This window comes from Mytilus trossulus, chromosome 10 (assembly GCF_036588685.1).
Source record: "Mytilus trossulus isolate FHL-02 chromosome 10, PNRI_Mtr1.1.1.hap1, whole genome shotgun sequence".
Classification (NCBI taxonomy): Eukaryota; Metazoa; Mollusca; class Bivalvia; order Mytilida; family Mytilidae; genus Mytilus; species Mytilus trossulus.
In genome coordinates, this window is record NC_086382.1 from 41,248,750 (window position 1) to 41,263,019 (window position 14,270).

Consider the following 14,270-nt stretch of genomic DNA (forward strand, 5'->3'; position numbering starts at 1 on the left):
AGATCCAGTTCTTCATCTTTGGTTGAAATACCAAAGGAACAAAGAACAGACCTATGATTATCCAGGATTTCCTCTTTGGTAAGTGTCGTGAGGGTATATGTTGGGTTTCCAAGTGAGTTGTCTATACCTAATTCGTTTATCAAGCAATTAATGTAATGACTTTTACAGATAAAAACGATGTTATTTGGGGCTTTGTCTGCGGGGACAACAACATATTCATCATGGAGGTCAGATAGGTGTTTAGCAACATTTGGATCTTTGAAGATTGACGTAGCATGGGCATTGATGGACCCATTCAGTTTCTTAATTCTGATTTGTATTAACGACCTCACTGCCTTAATCCATTCGGATAGAGTGTCTACGTCTTCCTTCTCGCGCTTAGCCCATTGCCTGGCATAATCCTCGACTGAATCCATCAAAATTTTAAAGTTGTGTTTCCAATTGATGGATTTAGGCTCACGATATTTCGGACCTTTCGATAACACGTTTCGTAGAGAAGTGTTATTAACAATGTTAAGGTCACCGGTAATAACGTGGCCAGCAGGATTATATGTGAATTGGGAACTAGCACAAGTGCAATCAGGAGGTTTAGACTTGAAGTCGTCAATATCGAGATCCTGCAAAACGCGTTTGTAATTGAAAATTTTAGTTGCAATAGGTTTGGTATAGGTATAAGAAATTATTGGTACAGACTGGTCTTTGAAATAAACTTCACCATTTGGAACTCCTGGTCTAAAAAAACAATTCCCAATAGGGAAGCCGAAATCAGTCAGTTGTCTGTCGTAAAGTTTTGTTTTCAACCGACCTAGATATAAGTGCTAACCAAAAGCTCAAACACATCAAACGAATTGATAACTGTCATATCCACGACTTTGTACAGGCATTTTCTTAGTAGACGGATGAAATCATAATCACATAAACTGTTATTACAAATTTAAGGGATGCATGATATCAAAAATAGTGTTAACTGCCTCAAAATTAGTCGGCAACAATAATCCTGACTCTCATTGTACAGTTGTTCATGCTTCGTCCACATTAATACACAAATTAGTATCAAAAACTTTTCGATGGCGGATATTTCCAACTGATCTGAAAGAAGACAATAGAAGACTTGATCAGAAAGCAGAATAAAATTTTGTTGTACAGTATAACATATTTGTATGTTATTTCCACATTTAAATTATTACACGGAAGGGACTTTCGTCATCCTTCTCTTATATTTAATGCGTTTCCTTCGATTTTGGTTTGTGATCCGGATTTGTTATTTTCTATTGATTTATGAGTTTTGAACATCGGTATACCTACTGCTGCCTTCATTTATAACCACCGGACCGGAATCTCTGCTGGTGGACAATCTGTCTCCGAGGATTCTACCAGTCCGATAGCCTAACAGCATGGATCGTTATTCTCTTCTTATATTTAATGTGTTTCCCTCGGTTTTGGTTTGTGACCCGGGTTTGTTATTTTCTATCGATTTATGAGTTTTGAACATCGGTATACTACTGTTGCCTTTATTTACAAGACACTTATATATAAGTCTTAAAGTTTATTGAATTATATAAATGCAAAATAAATCTCTTTTATTCCGTTGACTGATCTGGTTCGTATAAGAATAACACAATAGATGAAACTGACTATAGTATATAAGATAGGATTCAGTGACCATATATTTTTGCATAAGCATCACCTGAAATTGACAAAATTGGTTCACAACAAGCAGAATTATATGAACTCCAAATAGAAAAACAACAGAACTCGGCTTTAAAATTTTGCTATAACCACTCCTGCAAAGCTCATGTGTGAGTGATACTAGCAAAGCCCAATCGGAGAACCCAGAAGCTTATTCCAAAAGTATTCTTCAGTGGCTGAAATGTCAAATTGATTTTAGTGGCTCGTTGCTAAACCTCTCTTTGGTATTTATCTTATACCCATTTTCATACATAGAACAGGCATAGTATATAAAACCAAAGTCTAAGGCGTTTGATTAAAATCCTGCCTATAAAAAAAACCATATTACAAAAAAAATGATGACATGATAAAAATCTGTCCAATATTCACTACAATGAAAATTCAAACGTTCAGTAGCATCAACTTAATCAAATTCTATCTTGAACCTAGTTGATTTTGAATGGATCTTCGTAGTACTTATTTGATAAATTGTCATGTTTTAGTTTATCTGGCCAGTGCTTTAATTTTCTGGTTTAGTTTTCAACTGTATTGACCAAGTTCTCATCTAGTCGTTTGAACATGCCAATTTGTTACATATTTGCTTAGTTTTAATTAGTGATTAACATTATAACACACTGTTGACTGATGTACTCCTATTTTTGACAGTTGTACCTATTATGTCTGTTTGTTATGTTTACGCATCGTTTTCAATTTGATGGACTTTGATGCAACTGTCGTACAAGGGAAAGGTTTAGTTACCTTTAAAACTATGTTTATCCACCACATAAGAAAATGCCTGTACCAAATCAGATATATATGACAGTTGTTATCCATTCTTTTGATGTGTTTATGCTTTTTATATTGCCATTAGATAAAAGACTTTTCCGATTTGAATTTTCGTCGGAGTTCAGTATTTTTGTGATTTTACCCTTTGCCAAGAAAATTCGATATTCCAGACAACTCTTAGATAGTTATTGCTTATCACGCTATGTATCGGATTATAACACATCCGGTGGGATTATGCCTACGGACAAAGGGCTAGAGAAGTACAGATGGTTGGATTTTATATCTCGAGGGTAGAGTTTTTTATGGTTGAATATTGAAAAAATATGTTTGGTGTAGATTATTGATATGACAGTCGTAGTTTTATTTTTGAAGATATCAGGTATTATTTCCAATACATATTTCTGGCGGAAAGTATTGCTTTTATTGTAAGTTAATACAAGCAAATTTAGCACAAAGAAAACAAGTTTTAATCATATTTATAAATAGATGTCACTGATAAGAATAGTCAGAATAAACACATTAAAAAAAAAAGTGTTTGGCATGACACGGATTATGTTCTTCTCATATATTTTATGAAAGTATCATACTAAACCCCTAACAGGAGGGATTGTGCCTGATATTTATATGATGAAGGCATAATCTTTTAATCAGTTAAACTGAGGTCTGGAGCTGGCATGTCAGTTAACTGCTAGTAGTCTATTGTCATTTTATTTATTTTCTTTTGTCACATCTTCTGACATCAAACTCGGACTTCTCTTGCATTTAATTTTTATGTGCGTATTGTTATGCGTTTACTTTTCTATTTGGCTAGAGGTACATGGGGAGGGTTGAGATGAAAATATATATATATGGCTGCTATGAATTGTCTCCTTATTAAATGCAGGGTTCTAGATACTAGTATATGTATTTATTTAGTATTAATTAATATCATTTTATCAACTTACAGCTGATATCAAACGTTGCATTTTCTGTGTTATGATTGACTGTAGCCACAATTGTATTACTATGATTCTGCAAGATAAGATTTATAAGAGTTTGATTCCAAATTATTTTTGATTGAGTTGTTTGTTTTTTTTATATTGTTGGCATAGGTCTCACAAAAACAAAAAACTTCAGTTTTATTTATGTATAATTAAAAACTTCTACTACTTCAATACTTATATTGAAAACTTTTGTTTCTAGATATCAATATTCACATCTTTTAATTCATGAACAATTCTTCATATATGTTTATGGTGCAGCAAAGGAGTAGGTTCAGTAAGATCCCGTTTTGGACCCAAAATATGGCAGTTTTAAAAAATTGTTTAAATGTAAACTTTTAGTTATTTTTTGGAAGGTATAATGCCTCTGCTACATAAATATGGGTTGTTTTTGGCACTACAATGCACATATATCGGGTACTTGCATCATTAAGTCATGCTTAATTACTGAAATCTTCACAGTTTCCGCATTTTAGTTAAATTTTAGACTGTTTCCGTCTTAAATGAAAGTGGCCGCTATTCATTCTTGATATTGAAATGTAAGTTGTGTTTAATGATAATACATAACATATATAAATGTCGAAGATGAACACGGATGCGACCACTTTCATTTTTGACAAAAAACATATAAAAATTTTATATAAATCATACAAATATTTAAGAAGAATGTATAAAACTGTGTTTGAGATTTTGTAACTACTATTAGAATTACATGTAATAAAACACTGTATTCACCAATTCATCAATTCAGAGAGTCATCTTTTTTTCACATCAACAAAAAGAAAAATGGAAATAACGGTTAATAACGTATTAAAAGGTGGTATATAATGGTACAGGGAGATAACTCTGTAAAAATCAGATTAAGGTTTTAATCGCGTTGTATCGTTAAGGAAATATTAAGCTTCAATAAGTCAAACTGTTACATATCCAATGATTTTTTTTCCCGAGAAATGTGTCGTTCAAGGTTTTTTTATTTAATTTTTGATATTTTTGTCAAAGGGGCAAAGTTAATATGTTTTCAAGATTTATGAAAATCAAACGCGCAAATTTATTTTAGGTGTTTGGTACCAACTGAAGACACAGTTTTGAAAACTGTGGATTCCGATGTGTCTATGGGGAATTATGACAAAAGGTGGGTTGACTATTATAGTTTGGTGCTTTATATTTCATATAACTTGATCGACTTACCAGTATAACAATTGCAGAAGGGTCAGATTTGAGGTGAAATAACTCTTTCATATTGCCGTCATAAATATCATATTGCGAGTACAAATCAAACCCCCTATGTAAAAAAAAAACATAAACAAAAAAATGCAAAAAGTCAATAGATTATATTGAAAGAATGATAAAATAAATAATAAAAAGACGCAACAAAAAAAAAGATTAATGTCCATAGTTTACAGAAAAAGAATTAGGAAAACAAATCATGATTAGAACAGAGTTATCAAGGACAATTTTTGCTACATGCACTATCACTAGCATACGATTATTGTTTTGGTTTTCTGTTAATGACGCATATTGAATTAAATAAAGGGTAAATTAGTCTATTTTACTAAGAATTACCGAACATAACACTTACAACTTAATGCTACCGATAAAGCACTGATACCGATTGAGTGTTAGATATACAATAAGAAGATGTGCTATGATTGCCAATGAGACAAGTCAACATTTGAGACCAAATGACATAGAAATTAATAACTATAGATCACCGTATGCATATGGCCTTAAATAATGAACACAGCCTATACCGCATAGTCAGTTGTGTGCATATTTATACAAATAATGAACAAAGCCTATACCGCATAGTCAGTTGTATGCATAATTATATAAATAATGAACAAAGCCTATACCGCAGAGTTAGTAGTATGCATACTTATATAAATAATGAACAAAGCCTATACCGCATAGTCAGTTGTATGCATAATTATATAAATAATGAACAAAGCCTATAGGTGTAATACCACCATTGATTTTCCCCTATTAGTCTTTGTTAAATTTGCACTTTTCAAAAAATTGTGCAGAATTTATCTTTGTTTCAAATAAAAAAATACTTGGCATGAGTAAAGTTTTATCCTGTCCAGTTCTATAGAAAAAGTTTCACATCACATTTCATTGCATATAAGAAAATAACCATCATTGGAAGTTAACCAATCACATTTCTCCCCTTATTCTATCTGTGTACAAGGTTTAGTCACCATGTAACCTCAAGATTACAAAATTTTCTATAGAAATCACAAATAAAAAATAATGGTGTTTTGAAATACCCAAGACATATGTTTATGACACAGAAAAAGTTTTACTGCAATAAAATGTAAGATTAATTACCTACAACGGTCAAATTCAAGGGAATATTTTTTTAGACCTACTTTCGTATGCAACCGGATGTGACTTACCATGATTTGGTGGTATTACACCTATACCGCATAGTCAGTTGTATGCATAATTATATAAATAATGAGCAAAGCCTATACCGCATAGTCAGTTGTATGCATAATTATATAAATAATGAACAAAACCTATACCGCATAGTCAGTTGTATGCATATGGTCTTAAATAATGAACAAAACCTATACCGCATAGTCAGTTGTATGCATAATTATATAAATAATGAACAAAGCCTATACCGCATAGTCAGTTGTATGCATAATTATATAAATAATGAACAAAACCTATACCGCATAGTCAGTTGTATGCATATGGTCTTAAATAATGAACAAAACCTATACCGCATAGTCAGTTGTATGCATAATTATATAAATAATGAACAAAGCCTATACCGCATAGTCAGTTGTATGCATAATTATATAAATAATGAACAAAACCTATACCGCATAGTCAGTTGTATGCATATTGTCTTAAATAATGAACAAAACCTATACCGCATAGTCAGTTGTATGCATATGGTCTTAAATAATGAACAAAACCTATACCGCATAGTCAGATGTATTAGACACCGAAATAACATATATAAAACCATTCAATCGAAAAACTATAAAGATAACACAAACAAATGATAATGTCAAGATACCTTCTCCTCACATTCCCCAACTGAAATCCTGCCGGACTAAAAACTGTCAGAATATCACTAAACCAATTTTGACTTTCACGTTGTCCGTCAATCAGAAGCATTCCATTACCAGCTTTTAAACACATACATTTATCTGATGTCAGTGAAAAGTTACCTGAAACAAAGTACCGATAAATTTATGTCTGGTCAATACTATATTAGTAAAATACCAATTTTACTAGTAGTTAAAAACTAATTTGGATAAATAATTGATGTCTCATACGCGTATAGTACGCTCAAGTCATGTATAGGACAGTTGTTTGTTATCCATTGCTTTGATGCGTTTGAGCTGTTGATTTTTCCATTTACTTAGGAATTATTCTCGGGGTTCAGTACTTTTGTTATTTTACTTTTTTTTTTTACCAGTTGAACATTTCTTTTATTTTTCGTGCGCTCAATATAAACAATTATCAAACATTTTTGAAACTGGAAAAAAGCAATAATCATATACGTTATGGATAATGGATATTTTAAGTTTTTTTTTACATAGAACACACCCAAGGTGTGTTATGCGACAAGAAAAACATTATACCGTAAAAAAAAAAAAATTATGCAGATTTGCAAAATTAAGTATCCTTTTTTATCGACCAGATTTAAGTGGGATATTCCTTTCTAAGGCGTTTGGGTTTAAAAACGCCCTATGGCTCATTTTAGAATGTGAAAGAAACACCCTAATAAATCTAGATATAATAAACCTTTAAAAAATTGTTATCCATACACAATGAAAATACTACTGCACACAAATGTAAATGCATGAAGAAAGAAACACATTAATTGTTACCATCTGATAACGGTGTTTTACAAATATAAGCCACATTGTAAGTAATTTATTGCACCAACTTATCTTATGGAAAAGGGAGGGGTATGATTTTTTTTGTGAGTTAGTGAAGGTTATTCAATAGAATACAAAATATCTTTTGATAGAGTACAAGGTATACATAAATTTTAGGAAAGTTAAGAACAGACGAATATAAATACATGTAGGTCACATGATGGTTTCCTTATCAGTGTGTATCGGTATATATCGTCCTGAACATGCATGAAATATCTGCCACTGGACAACAATAAATCAACCTATTCAGTGTGACTCAATAAGATTTTCACGAGAATATGTTAAACCTGGCTTTTTTTTTTTTATGAAAGTCTACATTAAAATCCATTTCACATATATGATAATGTTTCTGGAATGTAGCGATAAATTAGCAAAATTTCACGTTACATTTGTTTCTAAAATTAAAATACGGGCAAACATACGACTTCTTTTACACCTATCGTCGATTGAACTTTAAAAAAAAAACGTTCCCAGATCGGCAACAAGAACTATCAGACGAAAATAATTTTGAAGGAAATTATAGATTGCATTTTTTTCAAGAAAAAAATGACCTCACACAGGACATTATTTTATGCCTTGGAGCGTATTTCATTGAAACATGGAATCGTCCGGGTTGATTCTAAAAAAGAATAACATATGGTTCTGAAAGAAAAATTACTCCATATTGCTATATAAAAAGATTAGAAAACATGTGTACCGTCCTTTATAATGAATAATAAACACAATCAACACAGAGTTAGAGCAATAAGGTTTTTTTTACTAGATATTAAGAAGAAATTTTAGATACTATCAAAATGTCCTCAAACACCCATGTATTACTGTGACAAATATCCGTTCGACGAATAGTCATGGAAACAAACATTCCACATAAAAATTCCTTAATTGTAAAACAGCATAACAAAAATAAACGAACTCCAAGGTAAATTTGAAAAGGAGAAAGTCCATGAAAACTGACAGAATCAAACGGTAGACTTTATAAATCAACAGAACAATGGAAACATCTGTCAATTTTGCTGACTATGTACATGAATTTTCCAAAGAAAATAGATAATAAAACCTGATTTATAGCTAGGCTAACCTTCCACTTGTACGGCAGTTGTTTATAGTTCCATATATTGACCAAAAAGAGTGAGCAACCCAAACAAACAATGATAGGTCTATGAGACAATAATTGGGATCCAGCAGCCAAAATGATGAAAATTTATTCATTTTCTGCCTTTTGAAATGAGTGTTTAATTGATTTTCGATTGACAAATTGATGAAAAAAAATTAGAAAAAAAAATTGGTTATGAGTGCCAATGAGACAATTATCAATCAAAGTCACAATTTGTAAAAATAAACCATTAAATTTTAAAGTACGTCCTTCAACACGGAGCGTTAACTCACACCGAACAGCAAGCTTTGAAAGGCGCTACACATGACTAGTGCAAAACCATTCAAACACGAAAACCAACGGTCTAATTTATATAAAAAAACCTAGATGTGTCAAGGCGACACAAATGGCCCCGTTTCAATAGATAAAAAAATGTTCAATTTAAGAAACACATGTGGACACAAACATGATGGTTGTCTCACATATAAAAAATCACCTCAAAATCTGGAAGCGTATAGAAAACAAGTCTGTATAACTGTAAATTTCAACAATTTATCAAAGTCCAAAGCCCGTAATCTCGGCAAAAATTAGCGGAGCGAACGAAACTTAAACTTGATCTGTAACTCATCATGGTTAACTCACATACCAAAAAATCAGCCCAATTTCTGAAGTCATTTAGAAAAAAAACCTCCGCATAATGGTTTGTTGATGAATGACGGAATGACGGAATTACGGAATTACGGAATTTCCGAATTTTGGAATTTCCGAATTACGGACAAGGGTTAAACTATATGGCACCGACAACGTCGATGCGGGACCACAACGAGAACGAAACACACGTATGAACCATACCATGGTTTAAAATAAATACGAAATCGTATCAAGTTACAAAATTCATTCAAATTGTAACTTTAAATTAGTTACATTTTAAATGTACAAAGAAAATAAAAAAAGATACCAAAAAAAAAATGTTGTGGCGTGATTTTGTTCATATTATTGATATATATATATATATATCAGTATATATTTATTTGACAATATTCCGTAAAAACGTCGTTTTTTGGTGTCAAAAACGAACTGTAATGATCGCTCTTTATTTTCTCAAACATTTCAAAATTGTAATGAATTATACAATTAAAAGATATGCCGACTTAGTCGAGTAAAAATATCACCTATCACCACTCATTCTTAGTGTGCTGTTATATTTTAACAACTGTCTTGATTTGCTTTACATTACTACACACATATGACTATGACTTACTGTGTTTAGTTTCTGTAACAAGGATTGCCTCTTTTTCATCTGTACTATCGTATTCTATTGTGTAAATTCCTAGAAAAAGTGGAATGTTTATTATCTTAATTATAATATACCACTGGTAAATATTAATGAGAAATTAAACAAATGACTCTTTAAATTGAAAGAAAGGAATGTCAATTTAGATATGGTTCTGAATGAATTAAGTTCGTTTCAATGTATGTTGGCGTTTTTTTTCTCTGTTGAACGTCAGAGTCACTGTTGTTCTTTTGTTTTCCTGTTATAGTTGATGGCTTCCCATTTAGGTTATTTTATATATATTTCTTTGAAAAAAAAAAGTGCTACAACTTGATGATGTTGTGATTTATATACTCAATAATCCTCTAAATAAACTGCCGAAATTTGAACACTTATGAACCTCAGCTTAAATAAATATAACTTAAACTGGAATAACTGTATTTCTATATTAGGTTTTACAGTTTTTCAAAAGAGGCTGTCAATAAAGTCTACGTCAACACAGACTATAATCAGATTCCTATTGTTGTCGTCCTTTTTGTCTGGAATGTGATGTTTTTTGTATTCATTATTAAATTTTCTGGTACATGTATATACATCCCAGCGTTTTCGCTTTTCTTGATGAACGATATCTTTATGCTACAGTTTAATTGATTAACTTAGGATTTTTGTTGGCTCATATAACTAAAATTAAGAAGAGAGTTGTATCTAAAACCGATATCAAGAAAACTTACACATGCAAAGGGACTTTTTATAATAGGAACGAGACCGTTTGTGTCGAACGTATAAACGACTAAAGATATAAATACATCACCTGCAATAATAATCCGCATTCAGCCAAATGTTACAACTGTCTCACTGACATATACATTTAGCTTAATCGTATGACATTGTTACCAGTTTTATATGCGTTAAAAGCGCTGTTATTGATATATTTTCTAGATGGAAGCAGCAAGGATCTCGCTCCTTTAAATTTTGTGGTTTTTTTTACAGAATTTTATCGTTTCTACTTATTGATGCGATTTCAAAATCGGTAAACTACTACCTCTACACGCCAAACCATTATTACAAGTAATGAATCAAGTGACATACCTTGAATCTGACTATATTCTGAAGCTACTGCAAATATGATATGATAATAAAATATTTTTCAAAAAATATTGTTTTTTTCAAACACAAATAAAGTAATAAACCTTTTCCTTTCATAATTCTCATGAATACGCATTGCTGCTAACAAGTTATTTATGAAAACAAGAGTACAGATTGAATCGTATCCTTGACAACTATATGGACGCATTTATAAATGAATTAAACATAATGAAATACCTGTTTCAAAAATGAAGACGAATATATTCCAGTTGTAGTTATCATCATCCTGACGGGTTTTCCTCTTAGTTGTGATGGCGTCTTTGTAGATGCATTAAAAAGTTCGCTTGAATATGTTAGTTAGTTTGACTACTAGATCCATTTTATTGTTAAATTAATTTATAATTAGGTTTGTTTTGAGTCCTTATCCAATCTTGTCAGTATAAGGAAACCTTAATCATCTGTCATATAAGTGAACGGCTTAGCTAGCTATACAACCAGATTTGACACACTATTTGTTTTTTTTCACACAGAAAAATGCCTGTTCCAAGACGGGTATACAGCACTTGTTTTCCATTTGTTCTGTTGATTGGTAAAGTTTGTTTTTATCAGTTTGTGTGAACTATGATTATCCTTTAAGCATCTTCCGCCTCGGTTATTCTGTATAATATGTACGATTGCATATGATATGTTTCTGACGAATAAATGTGAGTTGCGGTAACGTTTATGAATGCACTTTAAATTCTTTTTATTTTTGTATGTTTCTTCTTCCTCAAATATGGACAAATTGAGAAAAAATATAAATATTATATGAAGTGAAAAAAGGAAATTATGATAAAACTGCTTGTCTCTTTTTAGGAAAATTGTGAATCAAAAGAACAAGGTACGATAAGGCCTATTTTTGCCCCCCCTTATTTTCCTATTTTCTAAATTTTGTTACGGAAAGCTTCTTAACACATTAAAATATTTCCTAAGGTTTGAAGTTTGTTTTGATGAATTTCAAAACCATTAATTTTAGAAAATAAATGAGGTTAGGGGGTATAATGGCATCAAAAACGTCAAAAGAAGGAAAAATTACGATTTTTGGCCGTTGTTTCTTAAAATTTATAGCGTGCGCCTACGTGACCCGGAAATAATTATGGCGATTTAGACAGTAAAAACAGTTCTCATTACATTGGAATAAAAAAAATCCTGGTTCACGTTGGCACTTTTTTTGTGTGAAACACCTGCAAAATGAATAATGATTACAATATTTGAATAAAAACAAAAAATTACCTTCCCACCCTTATTCACCTCACCAGTTGCGAAAATTAGTGGTTTTGAATTTCATCAAAACAAACTTCAAACCTCAGGGAATGTTTAAACATAATAAGTTGCTTTCCAAAACAGAATTCGAAAAATGAGAAAATAGGGGGGGGGGCAAAAAAACAGGCCTTATCGTACCTTGTCCTTTTAAAGGTCCGGAGTCAGAAATAGCTTACAGTTTTGTTTGATGCTAATTTGATTCAACCTTTGGACATGCTGAATTATCTCTGGAGTTTTCTGCAGACTGATCGACATCCCGCTTGGTCGTACCAATTAACTGTAACAAAGTCTTAGAAATACAAAAGAGTTGTTCTCCATTCAAATTGAGTAATAACCATATTTTCATTTGCTTTAATACGAAATTAAAATTATTTCGCATTCAAAAAGAACCAAGAAGTAACTATATTTGACGTGTTTATATTTAGTATATGTTGTTTATACATAGTATAATACTTCTGTGTTGAAAGTTTCAATTTTATTGAATGACTTATTGATGGTTTACCAACTTCCAATTTCAGTTTGTGTAACATATATATACTCTTTATAACATTAAATGGGTCAAACTTTATCATCTGCTGTGTTAGAATTGGCACTTTTGTTGTGATGAATTTAAGGAAGGTTGGGATTTTCTTTGTTAAAACTGATTGTTTAGAATATGGTAATTTGGTTTTATAGTGCATGTTTATACTTGACACTACTGTCTAATTTTTAAATCTTTAATTATCTATAAAATTAATATCTTTTAACGTCAACGTTTTGCGTCATGCTTTCTTTGTTTCAAATATTGCTATCATCAGTTTTATATTTCATTTTCTCGTTTACCAATGGAATTTAGAATGATTATAAAAATCATTTTATTTGAATTTTTATTAGGCAGACATTTATAAATATTCGACATGCCATAACTAACCTTTATTTAGTGTCTTTTTTTCTCTCAAGTATTAATATAAAAAGTAGACCTACCTATTCAACTGTATTTAAACATCCACATATTTCTATTTGGTGTCGATATGGCTCTGCTGAAATGCAACAAAAACCTTTCTGTTTTAAACTACTTGATATTTTTTAAATGAATAGTTTAGAGGTTTTGAATTACAATTCTGTCAAATCTAATTAAACGAAATTAGTCCTATACACTTTTTTAAAGTTAACTCGGAAACAATATCCCATGGTAGTACAAAATATGAATTAACATCAAGACCATTGTCTAGATATTTTAATTATGAATTCAACGAAACCGAAACGACCGAAAGTACAACTACACACGTTAAAAATGATTGTTTATTGTCACAATGGATTATGAATGCAGAGCATTTAACTTTAAATTAAATCGTGACACATTAGTGAGTGTGTGTGTGTTTTTTTTGTATTTATATATAAATAGATCATTAGTTAACTTTTAAATAATACATGTACAACATACATTTTGTTTAAAGAGCAATTCTATGCCCAATATTCGACATCACATTGGAATATGAGAATGTTATGCTATGTTATTCTTTGGTAAATATTACACAAAAGGCTTTTTTTAATTTTTTTTAATTCAGAATAAAATAACAAAAACGCCGATCGCGAATACCAAGGAAAAACTTCGGAAATTTCTTATCTTAAAGAAAAATCCCGAGGGGATGATGGCAAAATAACAAAACAATGTTTGACACAGATAGCAAGCTTTACTGCTACTTAAGTTAACTGTTTATCTTGTATACTTTATCTTAAGTTCGATAGCTATTGTTTCGCCTTCTCAGTAAATACACTTAGCTGACAAATGGTTCAGTACAACCATAGTTTAAGAGACCATTTCAAATGAAAGATTGATTTTTCACAATAGTACATGTTTGATTCTTTTTAACTAGTTACCTGCACCATGTGTCCTTTGAACATGTTTACTGTTATAAGTATAGATTATAACATGCCCTTTACCATATTGGCCCTGGTATCATCCCAAGACTCCCATATTGGCCTTCAGGCTTAATAAATACATTAATTCAAAAACTTAAAATAAATCAAACAGATGATATTGAAAAAATATACATTTAAATTCAAAACCAAGGGTATTGGCATAAATAAGAAACCCAAGTAAAATGATTTCACTTTTAGTGTATCCAGTTATTTTGCTTTGCATGGCCAATCAGTTGTTTTGTTTATTGTAAATAAGATATGTTTTGTATTAATATTGT

At 31.1% G+C, this 14,270-nt stretch overlaps 1 protein-coding gene across 1 annotated transcript; it reads right to left on the reverse strand.

Moving 5' to 3' along the window:
• Window positions 1-754: 754 nt before the first annotated feature.
• Window positions 755-13,101, reverse strand: LOC134686248 (uncharacterized). The gene is made up of 8 exons (XM_063545920.1): window positions 13,054-13,101; window positions 12,267-12,367; window positions 10,792-10,818; window positions 9,691-9,759; window positions 6,466-6,619; window positions 4,623-4,716; window positions 3,399-3,465; window positions 755-1,089 (listed from the first exon to the last, which is right to left on the reverse strand). Exons 2-8 carry the CDS (start codon window positions 12,343-12,345, stop codon window positions 935-937), a joined length of 645 nt encoding a protein of 214 aa, XP_063401990.1. The 5' UTR covers window positions 12,346-12,367; window positions 13,054-13,101; the 3' UTR covers window positions 755-934.
• Window positions 13,102-14,270: the final 1,169 nt, after the last annotated feature.

Excerpts from the sequence above, each read along its gene's own strand:
- LOC134686248 (XM_063545920.1), bottom strand. The coding sequence starts at position 12,345 with ATGTCGATCAGTCTGCAGAAAACTCCAGAGATAATTCAGCATGTCCAA. Across the intron at positions 9,760-10,791 it reads AGAATATAGTCAGATTCAAG|GAATTTACACAATAGAATAC; the intron begins GTATGTCACTTG and ends CACTTTTTCTAG. Across the intron at positions 4,717-6,465 it reads TTGGGGAATGTGAGGAGAAG|GGGGTTTGATTTGTACTCGC; the intron begins GTATCTTGACAT and ends TTTTTTACATAG.